The sequence below is a fragment of the Vicugna pacos genome, chromosome 34 (assembly GCF_048564905.1).
Source record: "Vicugna pacos chromosome 34, VicPac4, whole genome shotgun sequence".
In the NCBI taxonomy this organism is placed as follows: domain Eukaryota; kingdom Metazoa; phylum Chordata; class Mammalia; order Artiodactyla; family Camelidae; genus Vicugna; species Vicugna pacos.
Genome location: NC_133020.1, coordinates 21,430,218 through 21,448,949, shown reverse-complemented (window position 1 = coordinate 21,448,949; position 18,732 = coordinate 21,430,218). Strand labels below are relative to the sequence as shown.

Here is an 18,732-nt window from a genome sequence, read left to right as displayed (position 1 = left end):
TGGCTGGGGGAGGGGAGGCCCTGGAAGAGGCCTCCTGGGGGGAAGCCAAGCTCTGGTTGGGGTGCACTCCGGTGTGGGGAGGGCGGGGCTGGTGGCCCGGCTGCGTCAGGTAGACCCTTGATGCTGCTGTGAGGCCTGGACTGCAGGCCAGCGCAGGACGGAGAGGGGCGCCGGGCACGGACGCTGCGGCCACCGTCCGCCGTCCTGCTTTTAACTCGTCCATTCCACGGCAGCTACCTGCTTCGTAACCAGTCACCCCAAACCGGAGTGCTCAAAGCCCAAGACCCGTCGTGCCACGGCCTCCGTGGTGAGGGGGGGGGCCGGGCTCGGGCTCTCACGACGTCGGGGGCCTGAGCCGCGAAGGGGCCTCCTCCACTCGCCCGAGGGGGTGTCGGCCCGGTCTCACTGCCCCGTGGCTTCCCCGTGGCAGCTCCCTCACCTGGGTGTGAGCAGTGTGAGGTCACGGTCCCCCGGGACTGGCTCTCAGGTGACACCGCTGCTTCAGCCACGTCCTGTCTGCTAGAAGCAGGTTGCGGGGTCCAGCCTCCACCCAGGGGCACCAGCCTACAAAGGGGGTGAGGACAGGAGGCCGGGCTGCTGTGGCCTGCCCAGACTCGTCCCATCGCAAACTCCCCTCCCCAAACACACCAGAGGGCTGTGGCCTGGCCCCTCCCACCCCGTTCCTCCCCCTTCATCCCCGGCCTCCAGGTGTGGTGGGGGACCAGCAGCATCTGGAGGCTGGATGGAAATGCGAGTTCTCGGGCCCCACCCCAGGCCAAGAGGTGTGAGGTGGGCCCACCGCGTGTGCTGCAAGCCCTCCCTGTGCCCCGGCGGTGGTGATAGGTCGGGGACCACGTCAAGGCCTCTGCCGGCGGCTGCTGGTCTGACTGCCCTTTCCCACCTGGGCTCATGGGCCGTGGCAGGGCAGATAGTGTCTGCCAGGTGGTCTGTCCTGGAGGTCATGCTGTAGAGGGGGTGGCCCTCTCCAGCGTCCAGGAGCTCGTGCCTCCCCAGAGTCAGGTGTCTGGACAGCGGGGTGTTGGCGAAGAAGCCTGAAGCCAGGTCGGAGCTGGGGGCAGGCTTGTGAGGACGCCCTCTCCCAGGGCGAAGGCTCAGATGCTCCTCTCCCCCTGGTCCGTCCACTCACGGTCCTTCAGCAAATATGCAGACGATCGCCGTGAACTAGTCAGTCACTGCGTGGTCTATAGGGAGCCAGGAGGTAGACATCTGCCCGCCAGGGCCTCACTGTCTGGTAACGCGCATGCACGTGCGCACGCGTGCACACACGGTGTACACGACAAATCAAGTCTCACCTCGCCAGCGATTCACGGGGAGCGTTCAAGGGAATTCTGTACCTTTTAAAGAAACGCAAATTCCGACGGCAACACCGAGATTGATTTCACAGCAACTTGGAGCTGAAAAGCGTGGAGAGCCTATGGCAGGAGCCGTCCGGGAGAGGCAGCCCGAGGGCCGCAGCCCAGGCGCCTGCGGGGGAGACCCAAACCCAGGCGAAGCCTGGCGCTGGGGCCGGGGCCTCATCCGCGGTCCCCGCTCTCGCCCTCGCAGATGGGAAGATTCCTGGGGGAGGTGGACGGCGCCCTCGTGACGCAGCTGCTCGGCATGGGGGTGTTCAGCCAGTAAGTGGGCAGCCCCCCTGGGCTGAGTACACCCAGAAGAGGCAAGATGGGATGCTCAGGGGTCCAGGCCGACCTTGGATCCTGACCTCAGACCCACAGTGAGCCCCAAACGGCTCCAAAAGCAGCCTTTCTGCGGCCTGGAACTTCCCTGGGGTGGGAGGGGGGCTGAGGTCATGTGACCCCTAAAAGGGAAACAAGTTGCTCGCTCTTGGCCATTTCTGCACCTGGACTGCTGGTCACGTGGCCTCACAGATCCGGGTGAACGAGGCCCTGTGCAGAGTCCCCTGGGGAGGACAGGCTGTGGGGAGCGGGTCTGGCCTCCAAGCCCCGTGTCTGGTTTCAGGGTGACCATGTATGACTACCAGGCCATGTGCAGGCCCACGAGTCACCACCACAGCGCCTCCCAGCCCCTGGTCAGCGTGAGTGTCGCCCCAGACCGTCCCCACCGACACAAGCCCTCGGTCCCTGTTCTCTCGCCGGGCTCGCTCTGTCCTCTCCCCCCGCATCCACACTTGGCCGGCTCCCACCCCAGGGGCCTGGTCTTGGGAGCTTCGGGACAGTTTCTCTGGCATGGAAAGCGGGCTGTGGCCCCTTTCTGGCTTCGCCCCCTCATCCCCTGGTCCACAGATACCAGCAACCCCGGAGACATCACCCTGTGTGGTGATGGGCGTGGCCTGCCCCTGCAGTGGGAATTTGATGCCTCTACCGCTGGAAAGGGGTCCCCAGGAGCCCAGGCCTGGGGTTAACACTGTCTCCTCTCCTGCCAGCCCCTCTCTGCCCTCCTGACCGCTGCCAGGTGGCTGGTGAATGAGCTGCTGCTGTGAGTGAGCGGCTGGGGAACTCCTGCGGGGCTGGCTTAGGAGGGAGCCCTTTGAGGGGAGCTGCCCGAGGTCCCTGCGACCCGGGAGGAGGAGGGCGAGGTCCTTGGGTGGAACTGGCCAGGCGTGCGGGTGCACCCTCCCTACACGTGACGACACGGGGGGCCTCTCTGCTCACCAGGGCCTCCAGCAGCAACAGGGGTGTCCTGAGAGAGGGGTGGGCAGCGTAGGTTCCAGCTGCTCTGGGCCCAGTGCGGGGATGGGGGAGGGGGCCAGCTGGTCTCTGAGCTCCGTTCTATCTGACAGGTTCCTGCTGGAGTGGAGCGCCTGGGGCTCCTGGCGGGCAGATAGCGGAGCCGAGGGTGAGTGCCTACCCTGTGTGGGGGGGATGGTTCCGGGGGGCCCACTGCTCACATCCACCCTGCCGGCCTTCTCTCGTCACCTTTCCCTCGCCTCTGGGACACCACGCCATCTGGGACATGTCTGCCCTCTGACATCTTGTGTGACCTCGTCCGCCCCTGTGACATCATCTTGTGTGATATTGTTCACCCCACGTCATCCTGACCCCGTGTGACATCACAACCCCATGCCATCCTGACCCCGTGTGACATCACGCCCACCCCGTGCCTGGCCGCGGGTCCTGGGCAGCCAAGACCGTCTTCCATCACGGTAAGTAGGGTGGCGGGGCGGCCCCGGGGGTGGGCCGGCCGCTGTCCCAGGAGCGCATCCAAGGAGGCGAGCTTGCTCCGTCTCAGGACGCTCCTGACTCAGAAGGCCCCTCCCAGCTTAAAGCTCGTTCCCAGGGGGTGGGCACGTCACCCAGATCTTGTCCCACACAAGTGCAGTCCTTGCTCTCCTTGGGTAAGGGCCCTCAAGGCCTGAGGAGGACGGGGTGGTGGGGTCCAGAGGCCGTGGCCCCCAGGTCTCCTTAAGGAGCAGGAGACAGTGGGCCCCCAGCTCAGGTGCCCACCGTGCCCCCCAGGTGCTCAGTCGGGGGCAGCAGGTAGAGGCCCCGTGACCTGGAGGCTGAGGCCAGCGTCCTCCAAAGACCTGACATAAATTGAAAAAACGTCCTCCCTGCCAGCAGCTGGGACACTGGGGGAAACCGATCCCCTCCACCCGGGGCCTGGGGCGCCCCTCCCGCCCTGGACTCCCCCCACCTCCCACGGGCTCCCGCGCTCTGCAGCTGCCTGGCTGTGGCCTGGCCCAGCGTTTCTGCTCCCCTGCCCCCAAGTCCTGACTCTGACCGGGGAGCCACGTGCCAGTGGACCGGGCCGCTTCACTCAGGCATAGTGACCGCACTGCCCGAGGGGCCCTCCCCAACGCACGGCCCTGCCGCCTCCCCGCAGCCCACAAGCACAAGAAGCAGGGCGTGCTGCAGCCGTGCGACACCGCCTACCCCGTGTTCGTGCACCAGACGGCCATCCGGGAGGCCAACGGCATCGTCGAGTGCGGGGCCTGCCAGAAGTGAGTGGGGGCGGGGGGGGTCCGCACGGGGAGGACGGGGAGAGGGGGGTCCGCACGGGGAGGGCGGGGAGAGGGGGGTCCGCACGGGGAGGGCGGGGAGAGGGGCATCCGCACTGGGAGGGCCGGCTCCAGGGCCTTGGTCCCAGGGAGGAGTTGCAAGCTGAGGCTGAGGCTGGGAAGCGGGGACAGGGTCGGTGTGATGTCTGGGGGGCGGGAGCGGGGGTCCGGAAGCAGAGGCAGACTTGAGAAAGGAGAGTCACTCCCTCAGACGTCTGTCCTTGCAGAGGGGCGGGAGGGCCCGAGGCTTTCCCAGGTGCTGCTAGGACACCTGACACCTCCCAGGGGAGGACTCTGGTCCCCCTGCTCTGCCAGGGAGGCCAGGAGGCCTGGTTGAAACTTCTGTCCTGTGGACGCCCACTCTGCCCTCGGGCTGCCCCACACCGGGAGGTCCTGGGCCCGGAGGAAACGGCCTCCTCCAGGCTGTCCCCTGGGCTAGCGTGCCACCCACCAGGGTGTCCCAGAGACCCCAGATGGCAAGCAAACTAGCACACCTGAGACTTTGGCATCAGAGCCCGGCTCTGTCTGGCGCTGGTGTCTCCCCCACCACTCGGGTCTCACCGTGCACTCGCCTCGGAGGCTGGGAGTGCAGATGAGAAATGGTGTCGGGAGAGCCAAGGCCTTAGAGCAGACAGGCTGGAGGTAAGACGTGGTTCCACTGCTTCCCAGCCGTGCGACCTCAGGCACGCGGCTCCCCCTCTTCAGCCTCTGTTTTCCCTTCTGCAAAATGGGGATAATAGCCACCTCAGATGGTGTGGTGAAGGTTAAATCTATACACGTGTGTGCACGTGTTCTGCATGTGTGTGCGTGCGTGTTGTATGTGTGCATGTGCACCAAGTCCTCCACCCTGTAGGGAATACCGGGCAGTGGCTGTCCCCTAGTGCACCAGGCGGTGTGACTGCTCGGGCTCCCACCCGCCCCTCTCTCCCGGACAGCATGCGGGCCTGCGGTGCCACCTTGTGGCCAAGCCTAGCACTGCGCCTCCCCGGGCCTGCCCTCTCCGTGCCTGCCCAGAGCGGGGGTGGCCGCCTTGCTCGGAGGCTCCTGATTCATGGTTGTTGCCCCTGCATGTGTCAATAGCAACTCCTTTCACTCTCAAAACTGTCCCCTGTCCCAGATATTGGGGCTTCCTCATCTCCGGTCGGCTAGGAGGGCAGCTGTGCAGCTGCAAAGGCTTGTGGGTAAAGTGAGCCCAGCGGCCGCCACGGGCCGACCGGGCCCCCGGCTCCACGCCGCACCTGCCCTTCCTGCCAGCCCCGTGCCAGGCTGCATGGAGGGCGTCCGCCTCCCGCCGCTCTTCGCTGCAGGGCGTTCGTGCTGCAGCAGATTCCCCTCAGCAACCTCCTCCTCCTGGTGACGGACCCCACCTGCGCCTGCAGCGTCTTCCCACCCGTCTTGCAGGAGGCCACAGAAGTCAAATATATCCTCCCAGCCTCGGGGACACGGGAGCACAGGAGGGCAGAGGGGTGGGACACGTCGCCAAGGGGCCAGCCTCCCTTGCCACCAACTCCCCGCTCTCCCCACCCAGCAGGGTTGTCGTCTGCTCCCCGATCCGCCTGGGCCCTGGCGCTGCCTCCTGCCCAGACGCTGCTTAGCGAGGCAGCCGGTCCCACCAGGGGTCAGGTCTTCAGCCTGGGTCCCCCAGAGCCTCCAGAATCGGTTCCATCAAGTGTGTTCACCTTAACAGTGAACTCTGCACATAACGCCTCTGTCAAGTGTGAGAGGATGCGCTCCCAGAAGCTCCGCCGGCGCCCGGATACCTGCCACGCCTTCCATCCAGAGGTGGGGGCCGGGGTGGCTTCCACCCCCACACCCTCAGCCCTGAGCCTGTGCCCTTCAGGCACACGGATGGGTGCAGGTGTCTGGGGCATCTCCGTGGGTGACTCCGTGGTGTCATCCACCCGTGTGCACTCACATTGGGCTCCGTGTCATGCATGCAGTAAGTCGGCAGGACCCAAGGGTGCTTGTATAAGGGGAGCCACGTCTCCCAGGGTCCCGGCCCTCAGTGAGTTAAAATGCAGCTTCCCCACTGTCCTCACTGCACTTGGGCCCGAGCAAGGAAGAAACCATCACACGCGTGATACTGCTGGTGACCAGCCCTACGTACCCACCGCGTAGCTGGGTGCCGCCTCCGTGATGCGTCCTCGCTGGACGCGGCTGCCACACTTCACACTCATGCGAGATGCTCTGAGTCCAGAGCTTCCCAGAAGTCTTACTAAGACAAGCGCCCACAGCCACTCCAGGGCTGCAGGCCCGCGGACGAGGCTCGAGCCCAGCTCCGGGCTGAGTGGCCTCTACGCTCCCCTGGACAGCAGGGATCTAAGGTTGCAGGGTTTCCTCCACCTGTGGGAACTCCCCTCTCTCCCAGGTCTTGGCCCCTGTGTGTCCCAGAGACCCCCTCCCTACTGTCCTCCTCCTGCCTGGGGCGGTCACCTCATCTGGAATGTTCTGGGTTCGCAGGAGAATGCCCAGGACTGCGGCGGCACCTCAGACATCTCGGCCTCGCCCTCCCTGCTCCTGCTGCCTCTGTGTGCCTGGCTGCTGCCGCCCCAGCTGCTGCGGTGACAACTGCCCGGTCTGACCCGTTGTGACAAGGTGGTCCTTTCAGAGACATTCTAAAGAGTCAGCAGGTGTGGGCTCCAGCTCTCGGCAGTTGGGTTCTCGCCAGTCATTGCTCATCCCAGTCTTGGGCTGATGGTCCCTGCCTCCTGGGATTGCTGGACAGAACTGGACATCACTTCCCACAGACCTTCCAGGGTGTCTGGTCCATCACCCCAAGTCTCAATGGGCATCCTGCCCTGTGTCCTGCCTCCTCTTTGGGAGCCTGCCACGAACTCACCTTGGACCGAGACGAAAAGGTTTAGTTGCATCCATTTGGCACTTAAGCTCCAGAAGCCCAGGCCTGGCCGAAGGACGCTGCAGCTGTTTCTAATGAATCTGGTTCGTTAGAGTAGACCTGAGTAGACTCCAGGACTTCAAGGTTCTGAGACGGAGCAGCAGAGTGAAGCCACCAGCAGAGAGGGCAGGAGGGGAGAAGTGCCCACTGGAAGCCGTTTCCCCAGAGGGAGGTGTGCGGGGCGGGGGCAGCTCAGTCTCCTAGCTGCAGGTCAGAAAAGTGTGTGTGTGTGTGAGTGAGAGAGGTAGAAAAGGCAGGGTCTTTTGTATTAAAGTGGTTGCATATGATGTCCACAAACTGTTGCTATTAAAAAAAAATTGAAGAACATCTTTGCAAAGCCCTAACCTAAGGGAATGTTGCATTGTAGAAAGCCCGTAGGGTGAGATGCAGGCTGCCTTCGATTGGAAGAGGGTGTGGTTTCTGGGGCGGCGGTGGGAGCGGCTGCAGCCCCTCAGCAAGGCCCTGGGAAGGAGCAGGCAGGCCTTCGGGGCTCCTGAGGGCTGGCTCCAGACCCCTCCCCTGGAGGCCCAGGCCCCACGGTGGGGTTGGGGGGAGGTGCCGCCTTCTGGCTGTTCGTCTGCAGGAGAGACCACCTGACTCTCCCTGGGGCCACGGGGAAGGGAGCTGCGCCGGCACTCCTCCCCCAGGGTCTCGGCCGCAGCGCCCTCTGCCCGACCCCGCAGACCTGGCTCCTGAGAGGCTGCAGCCTCGGGGCAGAGCAACGTGAGAAGCAGAACTGCAGAAACGCTTGGTGGCCTCTGAGCTCTGAGTTGAGCTAACCTCCCAGGAGGAGGTCCAGCCTGGCCCCACGAGGGGCATGGCCAGCACAAGGCCTCGGGGGCCTCCCCACCTCCTTAGAACACGTCGCGATCTTTGTCATGAGCCTTCCGTGTCCAGGTCAGGGTTACTTTCATTGCTTTCCTGTCTGTGAGGAACCCCGTTCACAGCTGAACCCAAGCCTCGGGGAGAAGAGCAGGCCCGGGGCCCACTGGGCCAGTGGAAGGGGCAGGATGACGCCGGCAGGAGCTCAGTGTGACACGGAGACAACAGGCACGTTGCGAAGCCCTCTGGAGCAGGTGCGCTGTCAGCCCCGTGGCACAGACCAGGAGACCAAAGCGTGGGGTTAAACTGGCTCCGGGTGGGTGGATGAGCATCGTGAGGTTCGAAGGTGACGCTCGTGTCGCGAGCCTACAGCTGCCCAGCTGCGAGCTGCAGGCACTGACCACACTGCCGTCTGTCCCAGCGCCCATCCTCTGGAGGAGGGGACGGAGGAGCCCGTTTGGATGCCAGAGAGCAGGCAGAGGTCACAGGGCCCCCACGCACCGGGAGCCTTTCTCCCGCCCCCTGGCTGTGGCCGCTGCCCTGCCCCTCGCTGCTGGGCCCACGCCACCCCGCGCTTCTGGGGCATCATTGTCCAGATGGCGACTGCTGGTCTCCTTGGGACAGCAGCCCAGTCCCCCACCCAAGAAGGGAGCGCGTCTCCAAGTTCTCAGCTGTCACGGCCCCGTAACTGAACCACCAAGCTTGGAAAGTGCCGAGGCAGCCCCCAGCCTCTCCCTCTGCGGGGCCGGGAGGGGGCTGAGGCTGGACTCCCTCTCAGAGCCAGGGAGGGAGGCAGCTTCTGGTGAACTGCTCTCACCTGGGAGAACAGGGCGTGCTGGGCTTTGCCTTCGGAGTCAGGACCGGCTCCCTCTTCCTACTTCGGGGGAAAGACAGCAGGTGGCAGCCTGGCCCCAGCAGGAGAGCCGTGACCTTGACTGCAGAGACACCGTGGAGTCAAGGGGACCAGAGTCCCGAAGCCCCTTCTGTAAACACTGTCGCCTTTGGACGACCGAGAACACCCGGCACAGAACAGAGGACTGCTGAGCCCGCTGCCTGGCCACCTGGGTGTTTTAGCGGCAGCACCGTCAGGTAGACGTCCACGCGGGGCTGTGGTTCCCAGGGCAGAGGGTAGAGGTGGGGAGGGAGGGAGGGAGGGAGCAGAGCCGGGGGCTGGGCCTGTCTGAGGAAGGTGACCTGCCAGCCACAGCGTCTCCCTGAAGGAGGCTGAGGGTGTTTTCTGGTGGGGGGGGCTGGGTCACGAGTGCCTCTCGCCCGCATCCCCTGCCCCTGGCAGGCCTGGGCACTGTCCCCCGGCCAGGGCAGCAGTGAGGGGCTCGCCTTCCCCTCGCCTCGCTGGCAGGACCCGGTGGTGTGGGTGGCCTGCGCTCTGACTGGGCAGGATGTGCTGGGGACCACAAATTCTTCTCAGGGGATTCCAAAGCCAGGCCCGGGTTCAAACTCGCCCTTGTCTGCTTCCCTCCCAACATCCAAGGACATCCCGTGAGAAGGGGGCACAGAGACCACCAGGCAGAGACCAGGGAAACCACGGAAGGCGAGCCGGGGCCCATCCCCAGGTAACACGCAAAGCCCACAGTTGTGTGTAAAATGAGCAAGCTACAAGCCGGAAATTTCCCTGCAAAAACTAGGCCACCTGTGGCAAGGGCTGGGGCTGCCTCCTCTTCACTGACATGGAAGGGTCCACACCCCTCCCAGAACCTTCCAGTCAGTACGCGGAGCCCACCCAATCTGAATCTTTGTCTCAAGGATGCAGTGCCGCGCAGGGTGCCCACCTCCCGGGCTGTCTCCTCCCCTAGGAAACAGCAGTAGCACAGGTCCAGCCCTGGGGCGCCCGCCACAGGGCCCGAGGCAGCAGGAGCCTGGACGTGCCCCCGTGTGACCAGCTGTGACTTCTGTGGCCGTCAGCGCTGCCCCTTACAGCTGCACCCCCCTCCCCGTTCTGCACCTGGGACCCCGGTTATGATGGGAGCAGGAAGCTGGGGGAAGGTGAGGTGGGCGTGAGCACTGACTTAACTGCCCATCTTCATGCATTCTCCTGCCAGCCCTTAAAACTCATCAGGAAGATTAAACAGAAGCGCAAAGTAGACAAACGGTTAAGACTATCTTACTAGATGATCTTACCAATCAAAAGTGTCAGAACACACTTTCAACCAAGAGTACACGAGAGGCCTTTCAACAACCTGGCAGCCCGGAGCCCCCACTGCCCCCAAGGGTCCGCAGATAGCTGGTTCAGTATAGAAACAAGCCCAGTGCCCAGAGCGCTGGCTCTGGGAGCAACTCCCCAGGTCTTCACCTGTCAGTCCATGGAGAGCTTTTACAGAGCGGCCTCCACACTCACACTGGATGTTTCCAAGCAGCTCAAGCTTCAGCGTCTACATTAAAGCTGCAGCGAGGAAAGCTGAGGCAGGACAGAAACACACAGGCTCGTGTTCCGCTGGGGTCTTTTTATTAGACGTTGAGAACACAGCAGGCGGGAACGCCCACGGCGCGTGGGACCGTCACACAAACGCCTTCCTGGAACCCCAACCTTCAGTGACCCCCAAAGGGTGCTTTGTGGCTTTAACCATTTATAAAGGGGGAGGGGGAATACTGAAAAGGCCACTCCTCAAGGGTGAAGGGAGGCAGCTGCAGAGGTCCTAACCAGCCGAGGGCCCAGGAAGAAAACTAACTGCAGAGCACGCAGGCCCCGCTGCTGAGAGTAAGGCATCCAGGCGCCGGCCTGGGGGTCCTCAGCGGGCACGGCGGGGCGCGGGCGTGCGGCAACGCCACACACACTCCCCGGGGGAGCTGGTCACTGGTTACGTCTCGGGGTCAATTCCATGTTTCTAAGGGTTTGTGCTGTGTTGAACCAGGTCAGCTCCTGCTTGGGGGTGTGGGGCGACCGGCTTGGCAGCGGCACAGACGTCAGAGGGCGGCTCGTCATGTACCCTGTGTCCCAGACCGAGACTCGAGAGCGAGCCTGGCTTCGGATGTGTGCTGCTGCGCCCGCGGAACGTCCTTCCACGTGGCCACCATCCTGCTGGACCGTTTCCCGCAAAGGGTTGCAGTAATACTGTTCTCTCTCCTGGGCAGGGCACCAGCTCGCCCACGAAGCCTCTCACTGGGCCCACCCAGCACCCAGGGCGGTGACCGTCTTCAGGGCTAAACATGCTGGACCTCCTCCCAAGTTCTACAACGGGTTCTTTCTTCCTGGCTCCCAGCTTTTGATTTGAACTTGGAAGGGGCTAGAAAGGAGAAATACCGCCCAGGAAAACCCCACACCGAACCATCAGACCCTTCTCGTGTCCCCAAACAGCCATCTGAGGACGCCGCCCGCCACGCTCAGGGCCTCAGTGCTTCCGTCTCGCACCCACCACCCCGGGCTGTGGCTCGGTCGCCTGGAGTCGTGGCTGAGTGAGTGACCTGATCGGGCGATTCTGGCGGTCCACCTGTGAGCGGTAAGAGTTCCGTGAACCAGGGCCTCCCCTGCCACTCTGACCTCTTAACAGGGTGCCTCTGAGCCACGAGCAGTGTTTTCTTACTTCGATCCGCTCTTAAGAGACGCACCTTCACGGGTCCTACCAGACTCCCAGGCAGTAACACAGCATCTCCTCTTAAAACTTCCCACCACACTGTCTAGGGCTGAAAATGGGGACCTGGGCGTGCTGGTGACTCCAGGGTGGGTGCTGGGCTCGTTTCTAAGGATGGAGTGCCGAGGCACCGGCTGTCACCCAGGTTCTCCCCGCCCACGTAAGCGAGTCGGGAAGCACCTGGGCCTGTCACAACCCCTCCTGTGACTGGCTCCCTGCTGGGAACCATGATGCCAAGGAAAGGTCCATTTTTATTTCCAGGAGGCACAAGGGGAGCTGGGCAGTGACGTGAACAAAGGGAAACCGAGAGGGTGTTCTAGAGCTCCACAGCAAAGATACGGAAAGCCCTCGCCCCCGCCCGCCCCCTGCAGCCAAACAAAGTCAACACAAAGTTGAAGAGGACGCCAGGAGGGAACGAGGTGGGCCCATGCCGACAGCCCCACACTCCTTCCTCCGCTGGCCCCAACACCCTCTGCCGGCACGAGTGAGTTTCCTAAGCAGGTGGCTCTGCTCCTCAGAAAGGGCCACAGAGTAGAAAGCAGGCCAGGCTCTCTGACACAGGGTGAGCGGCCCCGTGAGCGCCGGGCTGCGCGCCCTGCCCCACCAGGGCCCAAGGCCTGCCGGCCTTCGGAAGGCACCTTGGTGCACGAGGTGTACATTCTGGGGCTGTCACCTGACCACCTTACAGTCACTTGTGCAAAATGGAAACAGTGTGTGGTACTTGCATGTTTCATTCTATACAAAAATTCTCCCTCCCTCCCCTACCCCTATGTCTTACACATTTATATAAATTTTTATTTGAACAGTAAGTTAGAAATCTTATTTACATTAATTTCTTAGTTCCCCCAAAAGAACGTCTAAAATCACAGTCCCACCCCTTAACAGAATATAAATGTTCACCGAAACTGGTCTGTATCATTGTCTGAAGGTGGGAGGGGAGAATGGACCTCCAGCCACGCCGTCCACAAAGAGCAGGCTGCGGCTCCGAAGCCAGCGAGCCCGGTCCGGCAGCGCCCCGGAGCGGCAGGCCCCAAGAACAAGTCAGGGCTGGGCCGTCTCTCCTCTTCTCCACCCTGTGAGGGATTTATTTTTGTTTTCTCTTCCCAGTCGCGGCCCACGCGGAGCCCTGGGGCGTCCCAAAGCCCACGATGCGGCTGAGTCGGCGCTCCTCTGGCTCTGGCGCCAAAGGCCGGGGAGGGAGACCTCCAGGCGCCGCCGGCACTGGTTCAGGGTCACAGTCCCTGGCCACTGGCAGGTGTCACAGTGCGTCCTCATCACTGCAGCCTCCGCCAATCATGAAACGGAACTCCTGGAGGTTTGAGACACCGTGGAAGTGAACAAAAGCGCCAGCAACCACGAAGATATGAAACAGCTGATGAGAGTGAAACTGGAGGGAAAAAAGGGGGGTGAGGACACAGACATTACTAAAGGTCGGCTGAAGACTCCAAGCGGTTCATGCTGAGCAGGGGGCACAAGCGGATGTGACGGAGCTCAAACACGAGGCACCCGCAGATCATGGAACATCTGTTAGGCATATCCCATACTGCTGTCCCCTCAGAAACCATGCTGTGGCTGGAAGCCTGAGACATGAGCATGTGCACACGGGATGCTGGAGGACCCAGCGGAGCGGGGCCGGCGCAACCCACAGCCCGGAACCCCAAGGACCCATGATGCCTGCAGGGGTGACAGACACAGGGCGTCTCCTCTCGGCCGTCGTGGACCAGAGCACTAGGACCACCCACGTCACGGACACACCGCTCTCCTAGGGGGGAGCAGAGGGGTCCCCAGGATGGCTGGAGGGTCAAGACATCGGGCAGCTAGTTTCCTTCGCTCCAAGGCACAGCGTTCCATAAACAAGACACGCCGTCAGGAGGGCAGGACAGCAGGGCCTCTGCTTCCTCCTCGAGTCAGAGGCCGGCCGACACACGTGGCCAACAGGGGTGCGTGTGGTGCTTCCGAACCGACTCGTTCTGCTGAGCACCAGGGCTCAGTGCACCAAACGGCTCTTCAGCCCTCCCCTTACAGCCTCCAAATGGAAAAGCACGGTGGCAGAACCACTCGGGGCAAGACTGACTTTAAAAGTGTGAACGAGAGGGATCCATAGTCACATCCCAAGAGAGACTTCCTTGGAGAACAAAGGGGATTTATTTTCCCAAAAAAAGGGGGGGGTGAGAGAAATTTCTCCTTATCAATGTCAAAATTGATGAGGCAATCTCAGAAGATAAATGGGACTGTCTGCAGTTTCAAAGATGGCCCGAGTGTTCTCTTTACTTCAAGTAGCCAGACTAATCAGCTTAATCTGTAAGCGGCAGTAACTGTCTGAGGACCGGAGGCCAGGACAGGCCCCGTCGCAAACCACACTGCACGTGTCCAGCCGTCTGCAGGTACAGGACGTCTGTGTCCTGGTCCTGAGGATTATCCTCCCTGCCTCACCATGAGCCACCATCTAGCTCTCCCACCAAACACAGGGAGAAGTCTCTCATTATATCACTGAATTTCGGTGTTAAAAGGACCTTGGTAAAAATCTGCTGCCTTCAGCTCCTCCACGAGGAAGCCCAGACAGAAGGACTAGCTGTGTGAGCACAGGACGGGGGCCCAGACTCTGAAATTCCACTCCTGCCACCACCCGCTGGGACGTGGGCACTGCATCTTCCCGAGAATGGGAAACCCCGAGAGCAGTGGCTTAGGTGACCCATGCAAGGTGCCCCCTCAGCCTGCCAGGCACTGGTGAGGTCAGCCACTACTGCACTGAGCGGCTGGAGACACATTCAGGAGGAGGAGGGAGGCTGGGATACAGATCTCGTGATGTTGAGTCTAAACAGTTTTGATGGTTTCACCTTCCAGTCTGCCAGTGACCCACTAAGAGAAGGCCAGACGCACAGAAAGCGCCCGACCACACTCACCCAGATGTCACACTTGCCGGGAAAGAAGCGCTCGGGGATGCGGGCAGCGTACAGGGCCGCCCCCGTGATGTACAGGCCGGCCATGAGCATCAGCCAGCCGATCTGCCCGATGGTAGCAGCCTTCAGGACCCCCTCTGCAATGACGTAGTGCAAGGTAGGGATGACTCCGCTCAGGCCAAGGCCCAGAAACACTCCTGCGGATCATCAGAGAAGAGCGCAGTGAAGACGCAGAAGAGAGAGGAGGGACCGCAGCCCCGCACCAGTGCCTGTGAACTCAGTATACTGCAACAGCAGCTTCCTGTCTGGAAGGACAAAGACGGTTCCGGCTCTGGGATTCTGCCCTGCAGACAGTACAGCGAGGCCCTAAAAGAGACCTGGTGACAAACGCACAGCGCCTCCTGCTGAGAAAGGCTGTCTCACAGGGCAGCGGTCTGCACGGGGGTGGTGTCTGGAATCACGTGGCTGAGCCTTTAGGAATCAGCTCTAGGAGTTTGCTTCAGTCACTCCTAAATGCTGCTTCCTCAGACAACGAACGTGTAAAAGGGCTCTGAATGCAATCCTCCCCTTGACACCACTGGCATTTGGGGGGTGGGAGGATGGGAAGTGCTACTGGAAGTTCCTATGGCCTGCAGAGAGGGACCTGGCGTGGCTTTCCCACCTCCCACGGCCCCCCATGTGTTCCCACCTCCTCCTCTTATCCCGTCCGTCCCAACGAGAGGGATCTGGGTGCGGGCTTCCGGCCTCCCACACGGCCCGGCGTCAGGGGACTGACTGCGCTGCGCTTGGGCCAGCGGACCCAGTCTGGCTCCGTAACACTGGGAGCCACCCCTGCCCACTGCTCACGGGCTCACAGAAAGGGGAGAGGAGAGTCACAACAGTGTCGCGGACATGAAGTTAATTCTAACTTCTAGGTAACCGCAGATTAACCATGGCTTGGGTTTTAGTACAAAACGGTTCAAAACAAAAAGGCTGAAAGGAGAAGTACTCCTTTTAATACTTCCTGTTCAACCTCAGCGAACACTAGGTTTGACACTGGGCAGAAAACTGAAGACACAGCCCTGGCTCCAAGTAGCCAGTCCCCAGTCCAGGTGCTCACTCAGAAAGGACTCAGCCAGGAGGGCCCAGCCAAGGCACCGGGGGCTTTTCACTTTCCACTGATCGCCTCTCAACAGGCATTAATCACCCCGAATATGAAAAGCCTCTTTATGCCTACACGGTGCCCGTCGGTCTGGAACACGGTCAGGTGGCACTGCAGTCCTCTCCACACACTTTAACATGAAAACACGTAACAGAACAAAAAATGACAACAACAAAAGAACTGATCGCTACAGAAAGTATACACAAGCTGAGAAGGACTCATCATTTTCCAAAGATTTCGGAGCCGCAGCCACGTGGACAGCATGTGGCCCTAGCCTCAGTCAGCATGAGCCCCCCAGCCCGGAGCCCCTCCGCCGGAAGGCTGTGAGCTGACGCGGGGGCACTACGACCACGTCAAAGCCCCACGACAACAGAAACGACTTTTTTTTAACTGTTGAAACGGGAGGTAATTAAGTTTTATTTTCAATTTTTAATGGAGGTACCGGGAATTGAACCCAGGACCCTGTGCATGCTAAACACACACTCTCGCCACTGAGCGATACCCTCCCCCAACCCCGACTTCATTTTTGCATCACGGGTACCTGGCGTGATGCTTGGCAAGCGGTGCACCTTTCATGAAGACTGGCCGGGGAGTGAGAGTCCAGCAGAACGCCCGGTCCTGCTCTTACCTGCTCTGACTCCCCGATACTGAGGGGTGGCGAACATGTCCCACTGGGAGACGATGATGGCTGCGATGCCCAGCACGCAGATGACGATCAAGTAGATGAAGCAAGGTTGCGGGTTACAGTAGAAAGAGTAATAAAGCCAAGGGACAAAGCTGCCCATGATCAGGAGGGCGATGCCGGAGTAATCCAGTCTAGGGCAGGAAAAAGAACCCCTCACGTTAAAAGGCCTGCCCGCCCGCACAGGGCCCCCCGGAGTCCCCGGCAGGCAGCACCCAGGACGGCCAGCCGCGCCGGGCGTTCGGCCCCGGCCCACGGGCTCGGCCAGGCCAGTGAGCGACGTCACAGGTACTTACTTAGAGAAGAGCCGCGAGACCCCTTCTGAGTGGCAGTAGACTGTGTGGAACAGCCACGAAAAGGAGAGGCAGAGGATGGCGCCCAAGAAGAATAATCCGAAGACCACCTTCTCCTGCAGCGGGGCCACGAAGGAGATGTTCGGGCGGAACATATAGAAGACCCCCAGGCACAGGAAGAGCACGCAACCTGGGGGCGGGGCGGGGAGGGAGAGGGGACGGCGTCACACACTGGTCATGCTTTCAGTCCTTCACAACCACAGCGACGCCTGAAGGAACTGAAGCTTATCCAAAGTGTTGGTCTACTTCAAACCTTGTCGGTACCACGTACTCCGCAGCCTCACAGGCCGAGTGCACAGAGTAGCATGTATCCGAGAGCAGAACCCAGAAAGGAAACGGACAGCGCTGCTGCCTCCCAGCAGACTGAACAAGCCCACTTCTGCCTCTAGGCCCAGGGGAAACGCCGTCTCTACAGCTTTTGGCATCTTGTGCTGTAGCCCAGGTCTCAAAGGCCCGCCCTGCATCTTCTTCGGCAGAGAGTGCTGGCTCTCTGCGGAAGACGACGGCTCTCCCCCACCCACAGCTGCCCAGGAGCACCGTGCTTCTCGGGGCCTCGCCAGGTGGCCCGGCAGAGCCAAGAGTTAAGAACGGTGAAACGCCTGTTTGGGCTGCTTCAGAACCGGTTCTTGGGTGTCCTTCACAGTAAGATTCCATGTTCTTACTGCTCAGGGGAAGCCTGATTAACGTACGACAGGCACAGAAACTAAGATGCTGAACACTGACTAAGTGATGCCGTCTGGTCCATTTAGTAAAACACGTGCCCCTGAGCTAGAAGTCAGCAGTGGAGCTCGTCTCAGTCTGCAGCCTCCTCCCACTCCGTCAGCAGGCAGGGACTCGGAGCACGAGTGGAAATCAAACGTGTGATGAGAACCCTACGTCAAGTGGGGGGAGGCCAGACACGATGCGGTATGTTCACAAGACTGTGCAACCATCACCACTGCTTAACTCCAGGACACTTTCATCAGCCCCAGAAGAAGCCTTCCCCTGTTCAGCCATCTCCCACTGCCCCCCGATGACCACTCGTCCAGCCTCTGCCTCTCTGGACTGCCCCACGGGGGCGCCCGTGTGCGCCGATCCCACGATGCGTGGCCTGTGTCTGGCTCCTCCCATCCCGGCTCATGTTTTCAAGGCTGACCCATGCTGTAGCACGTTACCAGCAGCTCGCCCCTTTATGCTCATCTATGTTCCGCTGTGTGGATGGATCACACTTTGTGTACCCTCAGCTGGTAAGATACTCAGGTTGTTTCCACCTTTAGCATTATTAGGAAAAATTCATGTACACATTTTTGTGTGACAATGTTTTCAGTTCTCCTGGTACAGACCTAGGATTAAACTCGGTTTAACTTTCTGAGGAACTGCCCAACCACTTCCTGTGGGGGCTGCACCGTTTCATAACCACCAGCACCGCGTGGGCGCGCCCATCCTCCCACACCCCGGCGGAGGAGCCATTCTGGTGGGCGCTCGGGGGTCTCTCGCTGTCCTTCCTGAAACAGCCCACGATGGTGAGTGACTTTTCACGTGCTCACTGGCCATTTGTGTGTCTATTCCAGTGCCTGCCTCAGTTTTAAATCTGAATTGTCTTTTTACTGTTTAGTTTTAAGAGTGCTTTACTAGTTAACCCTCACCAGGTAAGTGATTTGCAAATATGTTCTCCCCCATTCTGTCAGTTATCTTCCTATTTCCTTGTTAATGTCCTCTGACGCTCAAAAGGTTTTAATTTTGATAGAGGTTAATTTAGTTTTCCTTTGGCTGCTCGTGCCTTGGGTGCAAATTCCAAGTGTCACCTACTCTAGGGTCACAGAGATCTACACCCGTGTTCTTTCCTAGCGAGTCTATAGTTTGAGCTCTTGTGTTTAGGTCTCTGGTCCACCTTGAGTTAATTTTTCTACGTGGTGCAAATTAGGGCCCAACTTCATTCTTCTGCATGGGTGACTCGGTTGTCCCCAACCCCACCTATTGAAAAGACTCTCCTCTCTCCCACTGTGCTGTCTCTTCAATGAGCAGTCATGATCACTTTCTACTTTATGACAAACTTAATTGTGAAAATTCTGAGTAATGACTTTAGAAAACCAGCTTAGTTCTGTTAAGTAACTACCTTCCTCTCCATGCTCGTTAAAATATGCTACCTCCTTTTGTATGGTGCCTTTTCTTTGGCACCTGTTTTAAAGACATGTCTGAAAATCCAATAGAGAAACATACAACTTGGCTATAATTAAAATCACTGCATAAACCACGACGACCACAGAGTCAACCAGAGAAACCACATCATTAGAATCTAGAAAACAAAACCGGCAGATCCAAAATAAGTTCTCTCCTCACCCTCACCCATCGCCGGGGGAGCAAGGGTGAGCCACGTCACACCACTGCCCTTA

At 60.4% G+C, this 18,732-nt stretch overlaps 2 protein-coding genes across 4 annotated transcripts in view; one reads left to right on the top strand and one right to left on the bottom strand.

The window, feature by feature from the left end:
- The window catches only part of CACNA2D4 (calcium voltage-gated channel auxiliary subunit alpha2delta 4), a 72,717-nt gene extending 65,591 nt beyond the window's left edge, over positions 1-7,126 (top strand). The window contains exons 29-37 of the mRNA XM_072954442.1: positions 1,567-1,637; positions 1,981-2,056; positions 2,405-2,457; positions 2,762-2,817; positions 3,104-3,124; positions 3,805-3,922; positions 5,287-5,399; positions 5,679-5,761; positions 6,440-7,126. Of these exons, the coding sequence (XP_072810543.1) occupies positions 1,567-1,637; positions 1,981-2,056; positions 2,405-2,457; positions 2,762-2,817; positions 3,104-3,124; positions 3,805-3,922; positions 5,287-5,399; positions 5,679-5,761; positions 6,440-6,544 (696 nt within the window). The 3' untranslated portion in view covers positions 6,545-7,126. The remainder of the gene's footprint in view (positions 1-1,566; positions 1,638-1,980; positions 2,057-2,404; positions 2,458-2,761; positions 2,818-3,103; positions 3,125-3,804; positions 3,923-5,286; positions 5,400-5,678; positions 5,762-6,439) is intronic.
- Positions 7,127-12,058: 4,932 nt separating this feature from the next.
- ADIPOR2 (adiponectin receptor 2) overlaps positions 12,059-18,732 on the bottom strand; it is a 43,027-nt gene continuing 36,353 nt past the window's right edge. For all 3 annotated transcript variants that reach the window (XM_072954605.1, XM_031670798.2, XM_031670803.2), the window contains exons 5-8: positions 16,304-16,490; positions 15,954-16,141; positions 14,188-14,381; positions 12,059-12,671 (exon numbers count right to left, since the gene is read on the bottom strand). In XM_072954605.1, the coding sequence (XP_072810706.1) occupies positions 12,543-12,671; positions 14,188-14,381; positions 15,954-16,141; positions 16,304-16,490 (698 nt within the window). In that variant the 3' untranslated portion in view covers positions 12,059-12,542. The remainder of the gene's footprint in view (positions 12,672-14,187; positions 14,382-15,953; positions 16,142-16,303; positions 16,491-18,732) is intronic.